General features: G+C 44.6%; 1 protein-coding gene across 4 annotated transcripts in view; it reads left to right on the top strand.

Annotated features, from left to right (window-relative positions):
- The window catches only part of LOC120395430 (T-cell surface antigen CD2-like), a 45,745-nt gene that overhangs the window by 12,301 nt on the left and 19,483 nt on the right, over positions 1-13,961 (top strand). For 3 of the 4 annotated variants that reach the window (XR_005592629.1, XM_039519848.1, XM_039519836.1), the window contains exon 3: positions 13,401-13,655. Coding sequence is in view for 3 of the 4 variants with exons in the window: in XM_039519848.1 (XP_039375782.1) it covers positions 13,401-13,655 (255 nt within the window). In the remaining variant the exon portion in view is untranslated. Of the gene's footprint in view, positions 1-8,701; positions 9,002-13,400; positions 13,656-13,961 lie in introns of those variants that run through there. The other variant, XM_039519858.1, reaches the window with a different exon arrangement.

The raw sequence follows: 13,961 nt of genomic DNA, 5'->3' as shown, positions 1-13,961 counted from the left end.
ATAAGACAAAATATCATAATGCCACTGCATAAATCCATGATTTGCCCACACCTTGAATACTCTGTCCAGTTTTGGTTGCCTCCATCTTAAAAAAGGATATAGTGGAATTGTAATAGGTTCAGAGAAAAGTAACAAAGATGATCAAGGGTATGGAACACCTTCCATACAAGGAGAGACTAAAAAGATTAGGGCTTTTCATCTTAGAAAAGAGATGATTAAGGGGGGATATGATAGAGGTCTATAAAATCCTGAATGGTGTGGGAAAAGTGAATAGAGAAGTGTTATTTTTCCTTTCCTACAATATAAATCCCTGGGGTCACCTGCTGAAATTAATAGGCAGCAGATTTAATACAAACAAGAGGAAATACTTTTTCACACAAAGTACAATTAACCTGTGCAACTCCTTGCTATGGGGTGTGGTGATGGTCTAAAGTTTAACCGGGTTCAAAAAAGGATTAGATAAGTTCATGGAGCATACATCCACCAAAGTCTATTAGTCAAGATGGACAGGGATATAACACCATGCTCAGGGTGACCCAAAACTCTGACTGCGAGAAGCTGGGATGGGAGTACGGGGTGGATCGCTCCAGAATTTCCCTGGTCTATACACTCCCCCTGAAGCTCAGGCCACTGCCAGAGATAAGATACCGGGATGGATGGACCATTGGTCTAACCCTAACCCAGTGTGGCAGTTCTTACGTTCTTATGACATGATATTCTCACAAGTAAACTAGGAATATACACTTCTACCCCGATATAACGCTGTCCTTGGGAGCCAAAAAATCTTACCGTGTTATAGGAGAAACTGTGTTATATTGAACTTGCTTTGATCTGCCGGAGTGCCGCCCCCTTCCCCCCTCCCCGGAGCGCTGCTTTACCGCGTTATATTGAGTCATATTATATCAGGGTAGAAGTGTATATGGTCTAGCTGAAATTACTATAAGGTAGGTGCATAACTGCTTGAAAAAACATGCCCGAAGAGTAGTTATCAATGGTTTTTGTCAAACTGGGAGGACATATCTAGTGGGGATCTGCCCTGGGTCCAGTACAATTAAATATTTTCATTAATGATGTGGATATGAAGTGAAGAATATGCTTATAAAATTGTGGGTTGCAAGCACTTTGGAGTGTAGGATTGGAATTCAAAGTGACCTTAACAAATTGGAGAATTGGTCTGAATTCAATAAGATAAAATGCAATGAAGATAAGTGCAAAGTACAACACAGAGGAAGGAAAAATCAAATGCACAACTATAAAATAGGAAATAAGTGGCTAGGCAGTAATGTTGCTGGAAAGGATTACAGTGGGTCACTAATTGAATCTGAGCCAACAATGTGATGCTGTTGCAAAAAAGCAAATATCATTCTGGGGTGTATTAACAGGTCTGTCATATATAAGACACTGGAGGTAATAGTCCTGCACTACTTGACACTGTTGAGGCCTGAGCTGGAGTATTGTGTCTGTTTGGGGCACTATGCTTTAAGAAAGATGTGGACAAATAGCAAAGAGTCCAGAGGAGAGCAACAAAAATGATAGGCTTAGAAAATTTAACCTATGAGGAAAGGTGACAAAAATGGGCATATTTAGTCTTAAGAAATGAAGACTGAGGGGGGACCTTCAGACTGAGGACTGTCTTCAGATATGATAAGGGCTGTTGTAAAGTGGATGGTGATCAATTGTTCTCCATGTCCACTGAAAGGAGGACAAGAATTAATGGGCTTAATCTGCAGCAAAGGAAATTTAGGTTAGATATTAGGAAAAACTTTCTAACTACACCTCTACCTCGATAGAATGCTGTCCTTGGGAGCCAAAAAAATCTTACCGTGTTAGAGGTGAAACCGTGTTATATTGAACTTGCTTTGATCCACCGGAGTGCACAGCCCCCCACCCCATCCCCAGAGCACTGTTTACTGCGTTATATCCGAATTCGTGTTATATCAGGTGGCGTTCTATCGAGGTAGTGGTGTATAAGGATAGTAAAGCACTGCAATAGGCTTCCAAAAGAGGTTGTGGAATCCCCATCATGGAGGTTTTTAAGAACAGGTTAAACCAAGGATCAGCAACCTCCAGCACATGGCCCGCTGGGGAAAGCCCCCTAGTGAGCCGGGCCAGTTGGTTACCTGCCGTGTCCGCAGGTTTGGCCGATCGTGGCTCCCACTGGCCTTGGTCCCCCGTTCTAGGCTAACGGGGGCTGCGGGAAGCCACGGGCAGCATATCCCTCAGCCCGCACTGCTTTCTGTAGCCCCCATTGGCTTGGAACAGTGAACTGCAGCCAGGGCCCGCCAGGGGGCTTACCCTGGCGGGCTGCGTGCCAAAGATTGCCAATCCCTGGGTTAAACAAACACCTGATCTAGGTATACTTGGTCCTACCTCAGCCAGGGGGCTGGCATAGATGACTTCTTGAGATCCCTTCCAACCCTACATATCTTTGATTCTATGATTTGCAAACCAAGTCATGTAAGAGTTCTAGAAATATATATTGGAATTGCAAAGGGCTTGATTCCTCACCCAGATGCCATGGAAGGAGAGGAACTGTTAAGTGCCAGTTCGTGGAGTTGCCACCTTTCATCGTGATCCCATCCCAAGTTCTGTGGCATTTGATGTTTTTTTTTCTTAAAGTCCCCATTGTCAGAGCCAGGTGGATATATGAGAATCTCCCTCTTCATATAAAAGAGAGAAATTTCTAGTGCTTCTGATTGTGGAGAAAATCTTTCTAACATGAACCATAAAGGCCCAAAAAACAACCCAAAACAAACAATCCATCCAACACACCCCCTCCAAAAATTATTATTTTACAAATATCATGATTTGGGAGCCTTATGCATGATTTTTAAGTGGTTGGGTTTGGCACTACGCTGGTAATGGCTCCCTGATTCGGAGTTGCCATGTCACAGTGTAAGTTAGGTGTGCTCAGGAACCTTATGCCAGTGGAGGATTGGGCATTGGTTTGCTTTGTCTGGCTCCTCATTCCGCCTGCCCCACGCCCCTGAGATGCCCCCTTCCAAACCTTCTTACAGGAGCGGAGGGGCTGCTGGTTCAGGAGGCAGCTTTACCTCTTCCTCCAGACCATCCCTGCACTGGGGAAATGCTCCAGTGTCCATCCAGCCCAACCACAGAACTGTTGTTATGCCTCCTCCATGTCTGTTTCTCTCTCCTCTGTCTCAGTCCACCCCAAGCAAACCCTCTATCACATGGCTCATCAGCAATGGTGGTGTAACACGTGTAGCTGGGCATAGCAGGCAGGCAGGTGTTCATGGAGCCACCCATGCAGATCTTTCATCTTTTGGGGTCAGCATGGGGAAATCACTCACAGATGTTTTACAGAATGAGAGAGAAAGAAAAAAGAGAACAACTCATCCCCTGGGCATAAAGGCAGTTTCCTGTTGGGCCCCGATCAGTCTTATCAGCATCTAAGTTAGAGGTGCAATGGGAAACTCCCCATAGATGGCTTTATAACATGGAAGGGCTCTGTAACAATTCAGGGGGCTTCAATCTGAAACAGTGAGGGGTCTTGAGCACCACCTGTTTGTGATCTCGTGCATTTCTAAGTTCCTGTCTATCTGTATCTCAGAGTGTGTGCACGTGACTATAGTTTCTGTTCTATCCATAAGCTGTTTGGGGCTGGGACTGTCTTTTTGTTTTGTGTTTGTACAGCACCTAGCACAATGGGAGTCCTTGTCCATGACTGGGGCTCCTACATGCTACAGTAATATAAATAATAACAACCCTCTATATTGTATCTGAAGGGCACTGTGTTTGGATCCTACATCTGCATTTTATCCAAGGGAGCATGCTCAGGTTCCTGCCTCTGGCAAGACCCCGATCACACCTCTCAACTTTCTAGACACCACAAAGTGTAGCCAAGATCTTCAAATTGCGCAGCAAAAGGGCCAAAATGCATAGCAGGCAATTTATTGCCTTCTCCACGTGCAGCTTTGTGGCTATAACCCAGAAAAGTGTATATGTTCATGATTCCCTACCTCCAGGAAGTGTTCGGAACCTGAGAATGTGCCTTTACCTCATTATTTTTTAAATAAAAAACATGTCTTCATTCTCTTCCCCCACCCTCACTTCACCCTACAATCGGTTGCTCTCTGTTGGAATCCTGAATATGCCTTTTTCCCCCCTTCAGTTCTTTCTTTCTTTCACCACCACCCCCTGCACCACCCGCTGCTGCTTTTGTACCTTGGAGAGAAGGAGTCTGACACTACACTGGAACAGGCTGCATTGACCACAGCAGGAACAAATGTAGAGCAGAAGCTTGGCGGAAGGAGAAGGAACACTTACAATTTTCCTGCCAGGATGCAAAGAACTCCATAAAATAGAATCATAGTGACGTAGGGCTGGAAGGGACCTCAAGAGGTCATCTAGCCCAGCCCAGTCATCTTGTCTAGTCCCGAGGCAGGCCTAAGTATACCTAGGGCATGTCTATATTGCGCTGCAGTTCAGGCAACAGGGGTGTGGATAACAGTGTGCACCAAAGTGCCACGCTGTAACTTCCCTGTGTTGATGATGTGAGTGCAAACGTAAAGGTCCCTCGTTCACACTGAAGTAGTCCTACCTTTAAGTTTGCACGGACAGCATCCACCCGGGGGTTACAGCGCAGCACTTTGCTATTCACACCCCCATTGTCTGAACTGTGGGGCAGTTTAGACAAGCCCTTAGACCATCCTGACAGGTGTTTGTCTAACCTATTCTTAAAAACGTCCAGTGACAGAGATTCCACACCCCCACAGCTAACCTAGTCCAGTGCTTAACTATCCTCATAGTTAGTTGTTCCTAATATCTAACCTAAATCTCCCTTACTGCAAACTAAGCCAACTACCTCTTGTCCTGTCCTTGGTAGATATGGAAAACAATTGCTCACCATTCTCTTTATAACAACCTTTTACATATTTGAAGACTGTTATCTTGTTTCCACTCAGGCGTCTCTTCTCAAGACTAAACATGCTCAGTTTTTTAACCTCTTTTGTTGTTGTTGTTGCTCACCTCTGGACTCTCTCCAGGGATCAGTAATGTGTCTGTATATGGACACAAGTGGCCGTGGTAAATATTTTGAGGTTAGTGGTAATTTTTCAAAAAGTTGAATGATTGGATGACATAACCACGCCCTCGCCCCCCAATGGCTGTCACTTAGTACGGTAATTTTGTCAAAAGTCCTTTGCGCAACATGGTGGTGCTGACCCCTCACTCTCTCCAATTTATATACATCTTTCTTAAGGTGTGGAGCCCAAAACTGGCACCGGTACTCCAGCTCCAGTGCCAGCTGGAGTGGAACAATTGCATACAACGCTCCTGTTAACACACCCCAGAATGACATTTGTCTTTTTCAAAGCAGCATCATATATTCAGTTTGTGATCCACTATAATCCCCACACCCTTTTCTGCAATACTACTGCCTAGCCTGCTATTCTCCAGTTTGTATTTGTGCACTTCATTTTTCCCCCAAGTGTGTGGTACTTTGCACATCCTGATTGAATTTCATCTTGTTGATTTCAGACCAATTCTCCAGTTTATCATTTTCAAGTCTAATCTTGTCCTCCAAAGTGCATGCAACCCCTTCCAGCCTGGTGTCATCTGCAAGTTTTATAAGTATATTCTCCTGTCATCCACGTTGTTAACAAATTTATTGAATAGTGTCAGACCCAGGACCGACCCTGCAGCACCCCACTCAGTATGTCTTCCCAGTTTGACAGTGAACCATTGATAACTACTTTCTTAATACAACCAGCTGCTAATGAAGAGCTCTTGAGATGCCTGGTCCTGATTCCCATCGCTCAAAGGGGTATAATATCCCCATCTAGCAGGGAGGCGGTAGAGGCCTGCAATCCCATGTCTGTCTGTACTATCTCCAAAGGCAGCCTCTTCTTTTGATTCACTATCCCCACACTCAGCTTCCCTTGGTGCAATCTCTTCTGTTCCACCTATGAACTGGTTGCGCTGTCCCCATGCAGAGAGATCTGCTTCTCCCGCAGACCCACCCACTGTTCCTGCCCTCTGGTTTCATGATTAACTTTAATAGGAGTGGGTTCCAGAGGACTGGTGCTTTAAAAATATATCCCGTATTAATGGTGATCTGAAATACATTAATAATAATCAAAATCAGATCCCAACTCATTAAAGAGAATATATCAAAATATCTGAGCCTTATTTCCTCCTTTTCTTACCTGCTTAGATCTGAATTTAGGCCTATATCTTTCCCTTTCCCCACCCACTCCTAATGTAGTGAAAGGAACCAATCTCCTTTCTCTGCTATAGTGGTTAGTGATGCTCGCAGCTGTGGGAGGAGAAAATGGAATGTTGAACTTAGGTCTTGGCAGGTAACTGTTTCAGTTCACCTTCAAAATGTATATATTTTTCATTTTTACATCTAAGTGTGGTTTCTGTTAACGATCTGAAACCCTCAATAGGGTTTTTTTTAAATACCTGTATAAAGCCTTCAGTGCCTCTAAACAAAAAGGGGAAGTGCTTTCTCTGAGAGGTTCTAACTTCTGAGGATTTGTGAGTTAATGTCTGAAGATGCAAAGGCCGAGATAATTGCTCATTATGATCCTTGTATTGAGAAGAATCTTTCAGGTATTGTGTTCACCACCTTCTGAAATATTTAAAGCATGACAATGCACAGGTCTTTGGAAACAAAATCAAGCCATTTAATCCAAAAGGAAGTTGTTGGGGGGCGGGGGTAGGAGGAGACTGGGAGTTGAGGGGCTTGGAGATGGTTTATACAACACATCGAGCTGCAGCTTGTCCTGCCCTGTGTACAGTCAACAGGATCATTACCTCCGTTCTAGCTGCAGCAGGAGGCAGCAAGAGCCCACATGCTGGGTGATGTGTGGGGCACGGGCAGTTAGAAATATCACCATTTGGATTCATAAATGGAACAAATGTGATCTGGAATCAGCGAGACAGGATACTGCAATGTCACAGTCACAGAGTCACTTTTCTAACTGTCTAGCTGCAATCACAAGGCCACATTTTTCTCTGTAAATCTCAACATGATCTCAGTAGGGTTGCCCTGATGTAACTGAGAGCATAATGTGGCCCTAAATCTGCATGATCCTTTTCCTGACTCCCCAGCATGAGAAGATTTTTGCCTGGGAGTTTTTTTTTCTAACATTCTGATCTTTTCAGTATTCCATTTTTAATCCCCCTCCACCCTCCCTCTCTCTTGCCTCTAGAATAGCAAAAAAGACAGCAAACAGGCAGGCAGCCTCAAAACGTAAGGGCAAAAATATACCCTGGGGACGGAAGGTGAGTATTTGAGGATGATATTTAGCCGTAAGTCTGCAAGTGACATTTTCCTCAATTAATTTTAGCAGCACAGCAGGAAATGAAAGGGTAGTGCTTACTGTAAATGCCTTTCTCCCCTCTCCCCACCACTGCGGGTGTCTGAAGATGCACATCACTGCTCTTCTCAGAGAGGGCTATTTCTGTCATGTCATAGATCAGTTTGGGTCTGTTCTATGCACCTATGATAGTGACAGGATGAAGCTGCTGTGGTCTTGAGCCATTTTGCAGATTTTGGATACAGATAACTGAGAACTGACTTTAACTGACATTGCTAAGAGGGAAACAAAACAAGAGGCTGGGATGCCGAGTAGTCACACTGGGATAGTCTAATATGGTAAGAGTTTAAACAATAATGGGTGTGATTTTAAATGTTTCACTGAAACACACACACAAAATATCCACAAACCCACACCTCAGCACTGCCTTCAGATTACCCTGACCAAGCCAAATGAGATGCATGAGCTTTGTATGAAGTTAAGCAACGTTGAAGAGCGCTGTATTCCAGTTGTACTCTGAAGTCATGTCCTAATCTCATTGCAACCCAAGTGCACCTTAAAAATTTGAGTTTGGATATTTTGCCATGAGATCCTCCTTCCCCCAAGTGCCTGAGATTGGGCTGATCTTAAATGTTACTAGGGGGCTGTATTTTCAAATGGGGTAAATAAGTGTAGCTCTATTTATAGTAATGACATCAGCTGAGGATCTGGCCCACTGACACCTGGACTAGGGCTGAGACCAGGGGAGCAGGTCTAAACCCTTTGCTGTGGCATGTAGACAGCTGGTTTATATTACCACTGTTTAGGTAATGCATCATGTTCCTAAAATTCCAGCCTGCATACTACAGAATCTGGACAGACTCCTACGTGAGACAGCATTGGACGCAAGACGTTGTTACCCTCTGATTCTTTCTCTGTCTCCTCTCTGCCAGGCATATCAAATCAAACACTGCCTGACCAAGCACCAGCCTGGTGGGTCTCCTTATCAACCCACCTCAAATTCCTGTAGCCATCAGTCCCCACTGGGGGTCGTGCATGTCCCATTCAGGCATGATATATTTCTCCCATGGCACGGACAAGAGTCTGTCCCTGAGAGAACACCATGAAGTTCAGGCTCACAGTGCTGGCCTGATCTTCAAAGATGGCCTCTCACGTATCTCCCACTGATTGCAGTGGCAGTTGTTGGTTCTCAATACCTCTGAAAAACAGGGTGTGGTTGTACAGATTGCTTTCTTTGACCATAGCCATTCTTTTCTGAGCTGCACTTTAAACCAATCAACCAAAGACTGAAAAAGTACAAGGGAGTGTAGGAAACAGGTGTTTCCTCCTTTGCTCATGATAGGCTTTGCATTGGCTTCTTCCTAAATCTGATCAGATGGCTGGGAGAGTCCTTTCTCCTCCTTTTCTGAATCCCATTCTGACACACTCCCAGCTCCTGGATGCAGGGCCTTGCAAGCAGATCATGGCTCATGTCACTGCAGCATGAGTTCAGCCACCTGGAACCTTAAAGATCTATTCTGATACGTTATTCAGGATGGGTGTGTTGATTTTTTTTTTTTTGTTCTTGCTTCTGACATCATTTCCTGAGCAGCAGATTCGTTTAGCCGTGTAGCCAGATCCTGTTCTTAACAGACGATGCAAAAAGCTCCTTAAAATGGATTTCAAATCTCCTTTTACCCTGAAGTGCGTGCTGGCGATAATAATCATGATTGATGGTAAGTGTGGGTTTTTCTTTATGAAACTGGCACGGATTCGCCCAGGTGAGCGGAAACCTTCATTTTGCTCGGATACCTTTGTAAGGTCACCACCGGGCGTTGGGAAGTATCAAGTGTTGTAACCGCTAAAGCACGAAAAGGGGCCATCAAACCAAAGTAAGACAGATTTTTTTATAAACTAGTAATAACTAACAATGCATTATTGCCTTGATGTACTGTAGCCTTGAATGCAACTGAAAATGATAGCCTCAGAGGCTTTGTATGTGGCATGCTGGTTAAAGCAGGATATGGGAATGTGGGACTCTGAGGTTCTAGTCCCAACTCTCCATATGACCTTGGGCAAGTCATTTAGCAATAGCCACTATGTCCCTCCATTGACAGTGGTTGTGACCTATGCAAACGGACAGTGTGAGTCTTAATTGATTCATGTTTGCAAAAGCCTTTGAGATTCTCAGATGAACGGTGCTATACTGGTATAAGTTATTTTTACTGCCATACGTACTATGGCTCATGTAATTCATGAACTGGTCCCAGTTAGCCTTCTGAGTGTTGGACTCTCTATACACTGTCTCAGCCTCTAAGCTCTGAGGAGGTGGAGCTGTTGGAGGTAGGAACTTAAGAGGAAAAGAAGAGGGTATGCTCATATCTTTGTCTCTGTAGTTCTGGCTTGATGGTGTGCCCCTTGCCTTGATCTTTGCAGGATAGCAGAGTTAGCCTTCACTTCAGCTTTAACCCCCTCTCTTCCCCTCTCCCACCTTCCCACTGTGATCCAATTGACCATTTTTATGTCTTATCTGGAGTTTTGCCTTTTGTGAGTCAGCCAGATCAGAGCCAATGGATGGACACACAATAAAATCAGTGACTGTGTTTTATCATTGCTGCTGCGGGCCACATCAAATCAATGAGGAAGCAGACACTGTCAATGGAATCATTGGTGGCTCAGTCAACTTTCCTTTGGGAATTCAAAGCCTAAAAAATCTCACTAGGGTAACCTGGGGAGATGACCCATATGTGAAGCCCATGCCTTATGATACTTCGTCTACAGGCTGTGACACTTATTGTAAAAAGATTATGTGCTTGCAGAGCAGATCTCTGCAACTGAAGAATGTGTCAAAGGATGAAGAGAAGTCTGAATTTGCTCTTACAGTCACAAGCAAAAAATCTTTCTTACTAAAAGTATCCGCTAAGTGACCCTTGTTTGGAATCAATCATTCTTGAATCTGAGAGGTTAAATGAAGGATCAGTTCTTTCCAAGATGTCAGTTTGGCTCTCAGTAGCTGTAGGGGTCTCTGGATTAGCAGACACGGTTTGTAGGTCTTCGGCTCTGCAGAATGCCATAGTGTTGCATGCAAACAAAAGGATATTTTTTACACCCACATTGCCAACTTCCCATATCCTTTGAGAGCATAAAGGTGCTGGGAGAAAATGCCTTCGCGTTCCCCCCCTGCCCGCCTTCAGAGACAGCAGTTGTGTGTTTCTGGAGAGCAGATTTTAGGCACGGAGTTGTGGATTTTAGTCCATTTCTGTAGTGGGAGAGGTGGCAGCTGTCACAAAAACCATCGCCACCGTTGGCACTAATTGACCCCTTGCTAGCACTCTCGCCTGGTAGGCTAAGGACTGACTGGATGATGGTAGCTGAACTCTCTTCTCATCCCCAAGAGCTGGTCTCTCTGGGTCAGGTTTGAGATATACCTGGGCTTGTTTCTCAGCTGCTCAAGCGCAATGGAGAAAGGGTCTGACAAGGATGCTGTTGCCACTCTCTGATTCTCAACTGTTGACCCCCAGTGTGCAGGTTTAACTTGTGCTGATGACATCAGGTCCCTCAGGGGTATTATACCACTTAGCAGTTGGTCATAGTGGTCCCTTGCTCCACCATGCCCTCTGTCCCCAACCTTCCCGCTCCCGTTGTTCACTGGATGGCAAAGCTCTGGCATAGGAGACAGCAGAGCTGGTGTGGGAAGTGGCAAAGCCACTTCTGACAGCTTTACGTCAGTGGTGCTTCTCCTCACATAGGGAATCTCCCGGCAGGTGCAAGCTCACTTAGCCTATAGGTGACTCCAGCCCATCAGTGGGGTAGTGTGGGGAGGCTTGCACTGCCATTGCCCACTTTATACCAGTGCCATAGATAAACTGAGGCCTTCAGTCCCCAGGACTGTCATTCTGGCACCTTGCACTGCCCCCTCCAGGATTCAGATAGGCTGGTACTTTGCACTGCATTCTCTCGGGTCCTGTTCTACTCTGCATTCACTTTACAATGTCCCAGGTTTTTAAAGAGGAAATGGAGTTTATGGGATTATAATGAAAATGTCAAAGTGGACTGATCTCAGTGAAGACAAATGAAACTTAATGCCAGCCAAGTGCAGACAAGCAGAACTCCAGCTGAGAGCTGGTCAAAGACAGGGCTGCTTGGCCCAAACAGCTTAGATGAGAATTGGGCAAACCGTTCAGAAAATGTTCAGACTTACTTTTTCTTATATTTAAATCCATTTGCTTTTGTGTGTTTACAACTCTTACGTGTTCACTTGCCAAACATCTTCTAGTGAAAGAATTTACTGGCAGGAGTGCTCATAGGTGCAATGTCTTTTAGGTGAATATTGGATATTATTCAAGGAAAGTGAATTTTGAGCTTGTGAACATGAATATTCACACCAGACACCTATGTGTGAGATACGTACATAGTCCAGGAACAGAAATGTACCATGTGACCTGTATGTCTAGTCGATACTTCACTACCTGCCATGGCTCAACTATAGAAAATAATCTATTGTCATGGGCCAAACTGATGGAGACACAAATTTATTAACTTGGGAAACTTAAAATGATCTGGGATTAATTTATTTAGTGTAAAGAACTCTTTTGATAACCTCAGTTTCATGATTCTTTATTTCCGAAATAAATAATTTTCAACAAGAAAACCGAAGAGACCCCACATTTGTATGAAATGTAGGTAAATTAAGATGAATGACATTTATCAGAATGAGGGAGATTTGAGAGAGGTCTGATTAACATAACCAACACAGCTCAAATTTCAAATACTCTCAACAAACTGCAAGCTACAGGCCAGAAATTATTCAGAGTTAATGCTACAAATAATTTTGAATGCAGAATCTGGAACATTCAAGAGAATGAACATCAGTTTGCGGGCAATATGTAAACAGAAGAAGAGGTGAGGAATAAATTACTGCCTATTGTTTGCCCAGCTCTAGCTTGAGTCAATTCTCCTTCAAGAGTACAATAAATATCTATATTTATGATGCTGTGAAATTAAAGGTTTGAGATGACCAAAGAAGTAATTTCATAAGAGGTCTCCAAGATCAAGGGCTGGTGGTATGATGGAATTACAATTCTTTTGGAAGGAGTGCCAATCAATATCTCATGACGATTCAGGTAAATAGTTAATTGAATTAATCAGCAAAATGTGGGCACATCTGGAAATTAACCAAACCAAACCAGGAGTTTCAATTACATTCATGTGACAGATTTTCTTCTCAGAGGGCAATCAGACTCTGGAATTATTTGCTCCAGTGCCACTGGAGAAACTCAAATTAATGGTATTCAAGAGACTAATAGCCAATAACTTGGGCATCAGAAGTATTTCAGAGTGTAAATCACATTAGATACTCATCTACTGTACAGTGATGTTTGATCGCATGCACAGGGTTGAATTGATCACCAGATATGAGCTAGGGAAAGGATATTCTCCTGTTGCATATTGACCAGGACCTTGGAAGTTTCTGTCCTCTCTTGGAGCATTGTGCAGGATTTGACCATTAGGATCAGGTGGGAGTATCCCACACATGATCTCTTGCAGTTGCTGGGGAGCTGATGGGCACTGCTGAGACTGAAGGAGGAGGAACCGGCATTGGTGAGGCTGCAAGAGGAGGAAAAGAAGTGGTGCTCAACCTATTTACCACACTGGGCTGCATACGCTGCTCTCTATGTGTTATGTGGGCCACATTTGCACAATGTATATACTCCCTATATGGCCCTGAGGATGTCACATAGGCTGCATGTGTGCTGATTGGGCCACGGGTTGAGAACCACTGCACTATTGGATGGATTGCCTTGGGGTGGGCAGACTTCGGTAGGATTGAAGGACTGGGAGAGAGAACTGCTCAACTGCAGAAGAAGAAAATGGAAATTGGAGGGACTTCAGGATTGCAACAGGCTATCATGGGATTTCAGAGGGATGGCCAGGTGTTGGAGGGATTGCAGGCATTGATGAACCTCCTTCTTTCCCATCTTTTATTTCTGTGTAAACTAACACGTGGCAAATGCAGTTGTGGTCTGTGTCCGAATGGCAGAAATACCCACTTTTGTTCACGTTCATTGCCATGTCTGATTAACTTGTCTCTCTGTTCTCTCTCCTGTTTTCATAACTCCCATCTTGTGTGACAAGAGCCAACCCAAATCCCCGCTGTTCGTGTCTCCAGCCCCAGTGATGAGAGAGATGATTTACTTTGTGGGAGGGCTAACCGTTCCGGTCTCCGCTTTCGTTGGACGCTGAATGAACACCCGGTGGACCTGACTGAGACTGAGCATGATGGCAAGAGGATTATTTTGGCGAAAGAGGTGGCTGGAAAGTTTGACTGTCAGATTCACCATAAAAACAGCACCAATGAGTGTTCTGTCATAGAAGTGGAGTGTAAAGAAAGTAAGTGATGTTAGCCACAGTTTATCTTCATGTTTCCCCTCTCAGGATGAGGGTGAGAGGAGTTGTCATTGGCCGTATCTGCATGCAGAGACAAGTGTGTCTTGACTTCCTTGCCTCCCTGTCTCTCCCCCGCAGCTCTGTATCCATGTTCTGTAACAGCAGTTCTCAATCAGGGGTCTGCAAGCCCTTTCGAGCAGGGGGGCGCAGAGCCCCATGGCTGAAACCCGGTTTCCCCAAGCCCCAATGCTGAAGCCAGGAGCAGTGGAGGGCTGAACCCAGGAACTCCAGTGGCTCCCCGCACGAAGC

This window comes from Mauremys reevesii, linkage group 1 (assembly GCF_016161935.1).
Source record: "Mauremys reevesii isolate NIE-2019 linkage group 1, ASM1616193v1, whole genome shotgun sequence".
Lineage (NCBI taxonomy): Eukaryota > Metazoa > Chordata > Testudines > Geoemydidae > Mauremys > Mauremys reevesii.
This window is presented reverse-complemented; position numbering and strand designations above follow the sequence as displayed.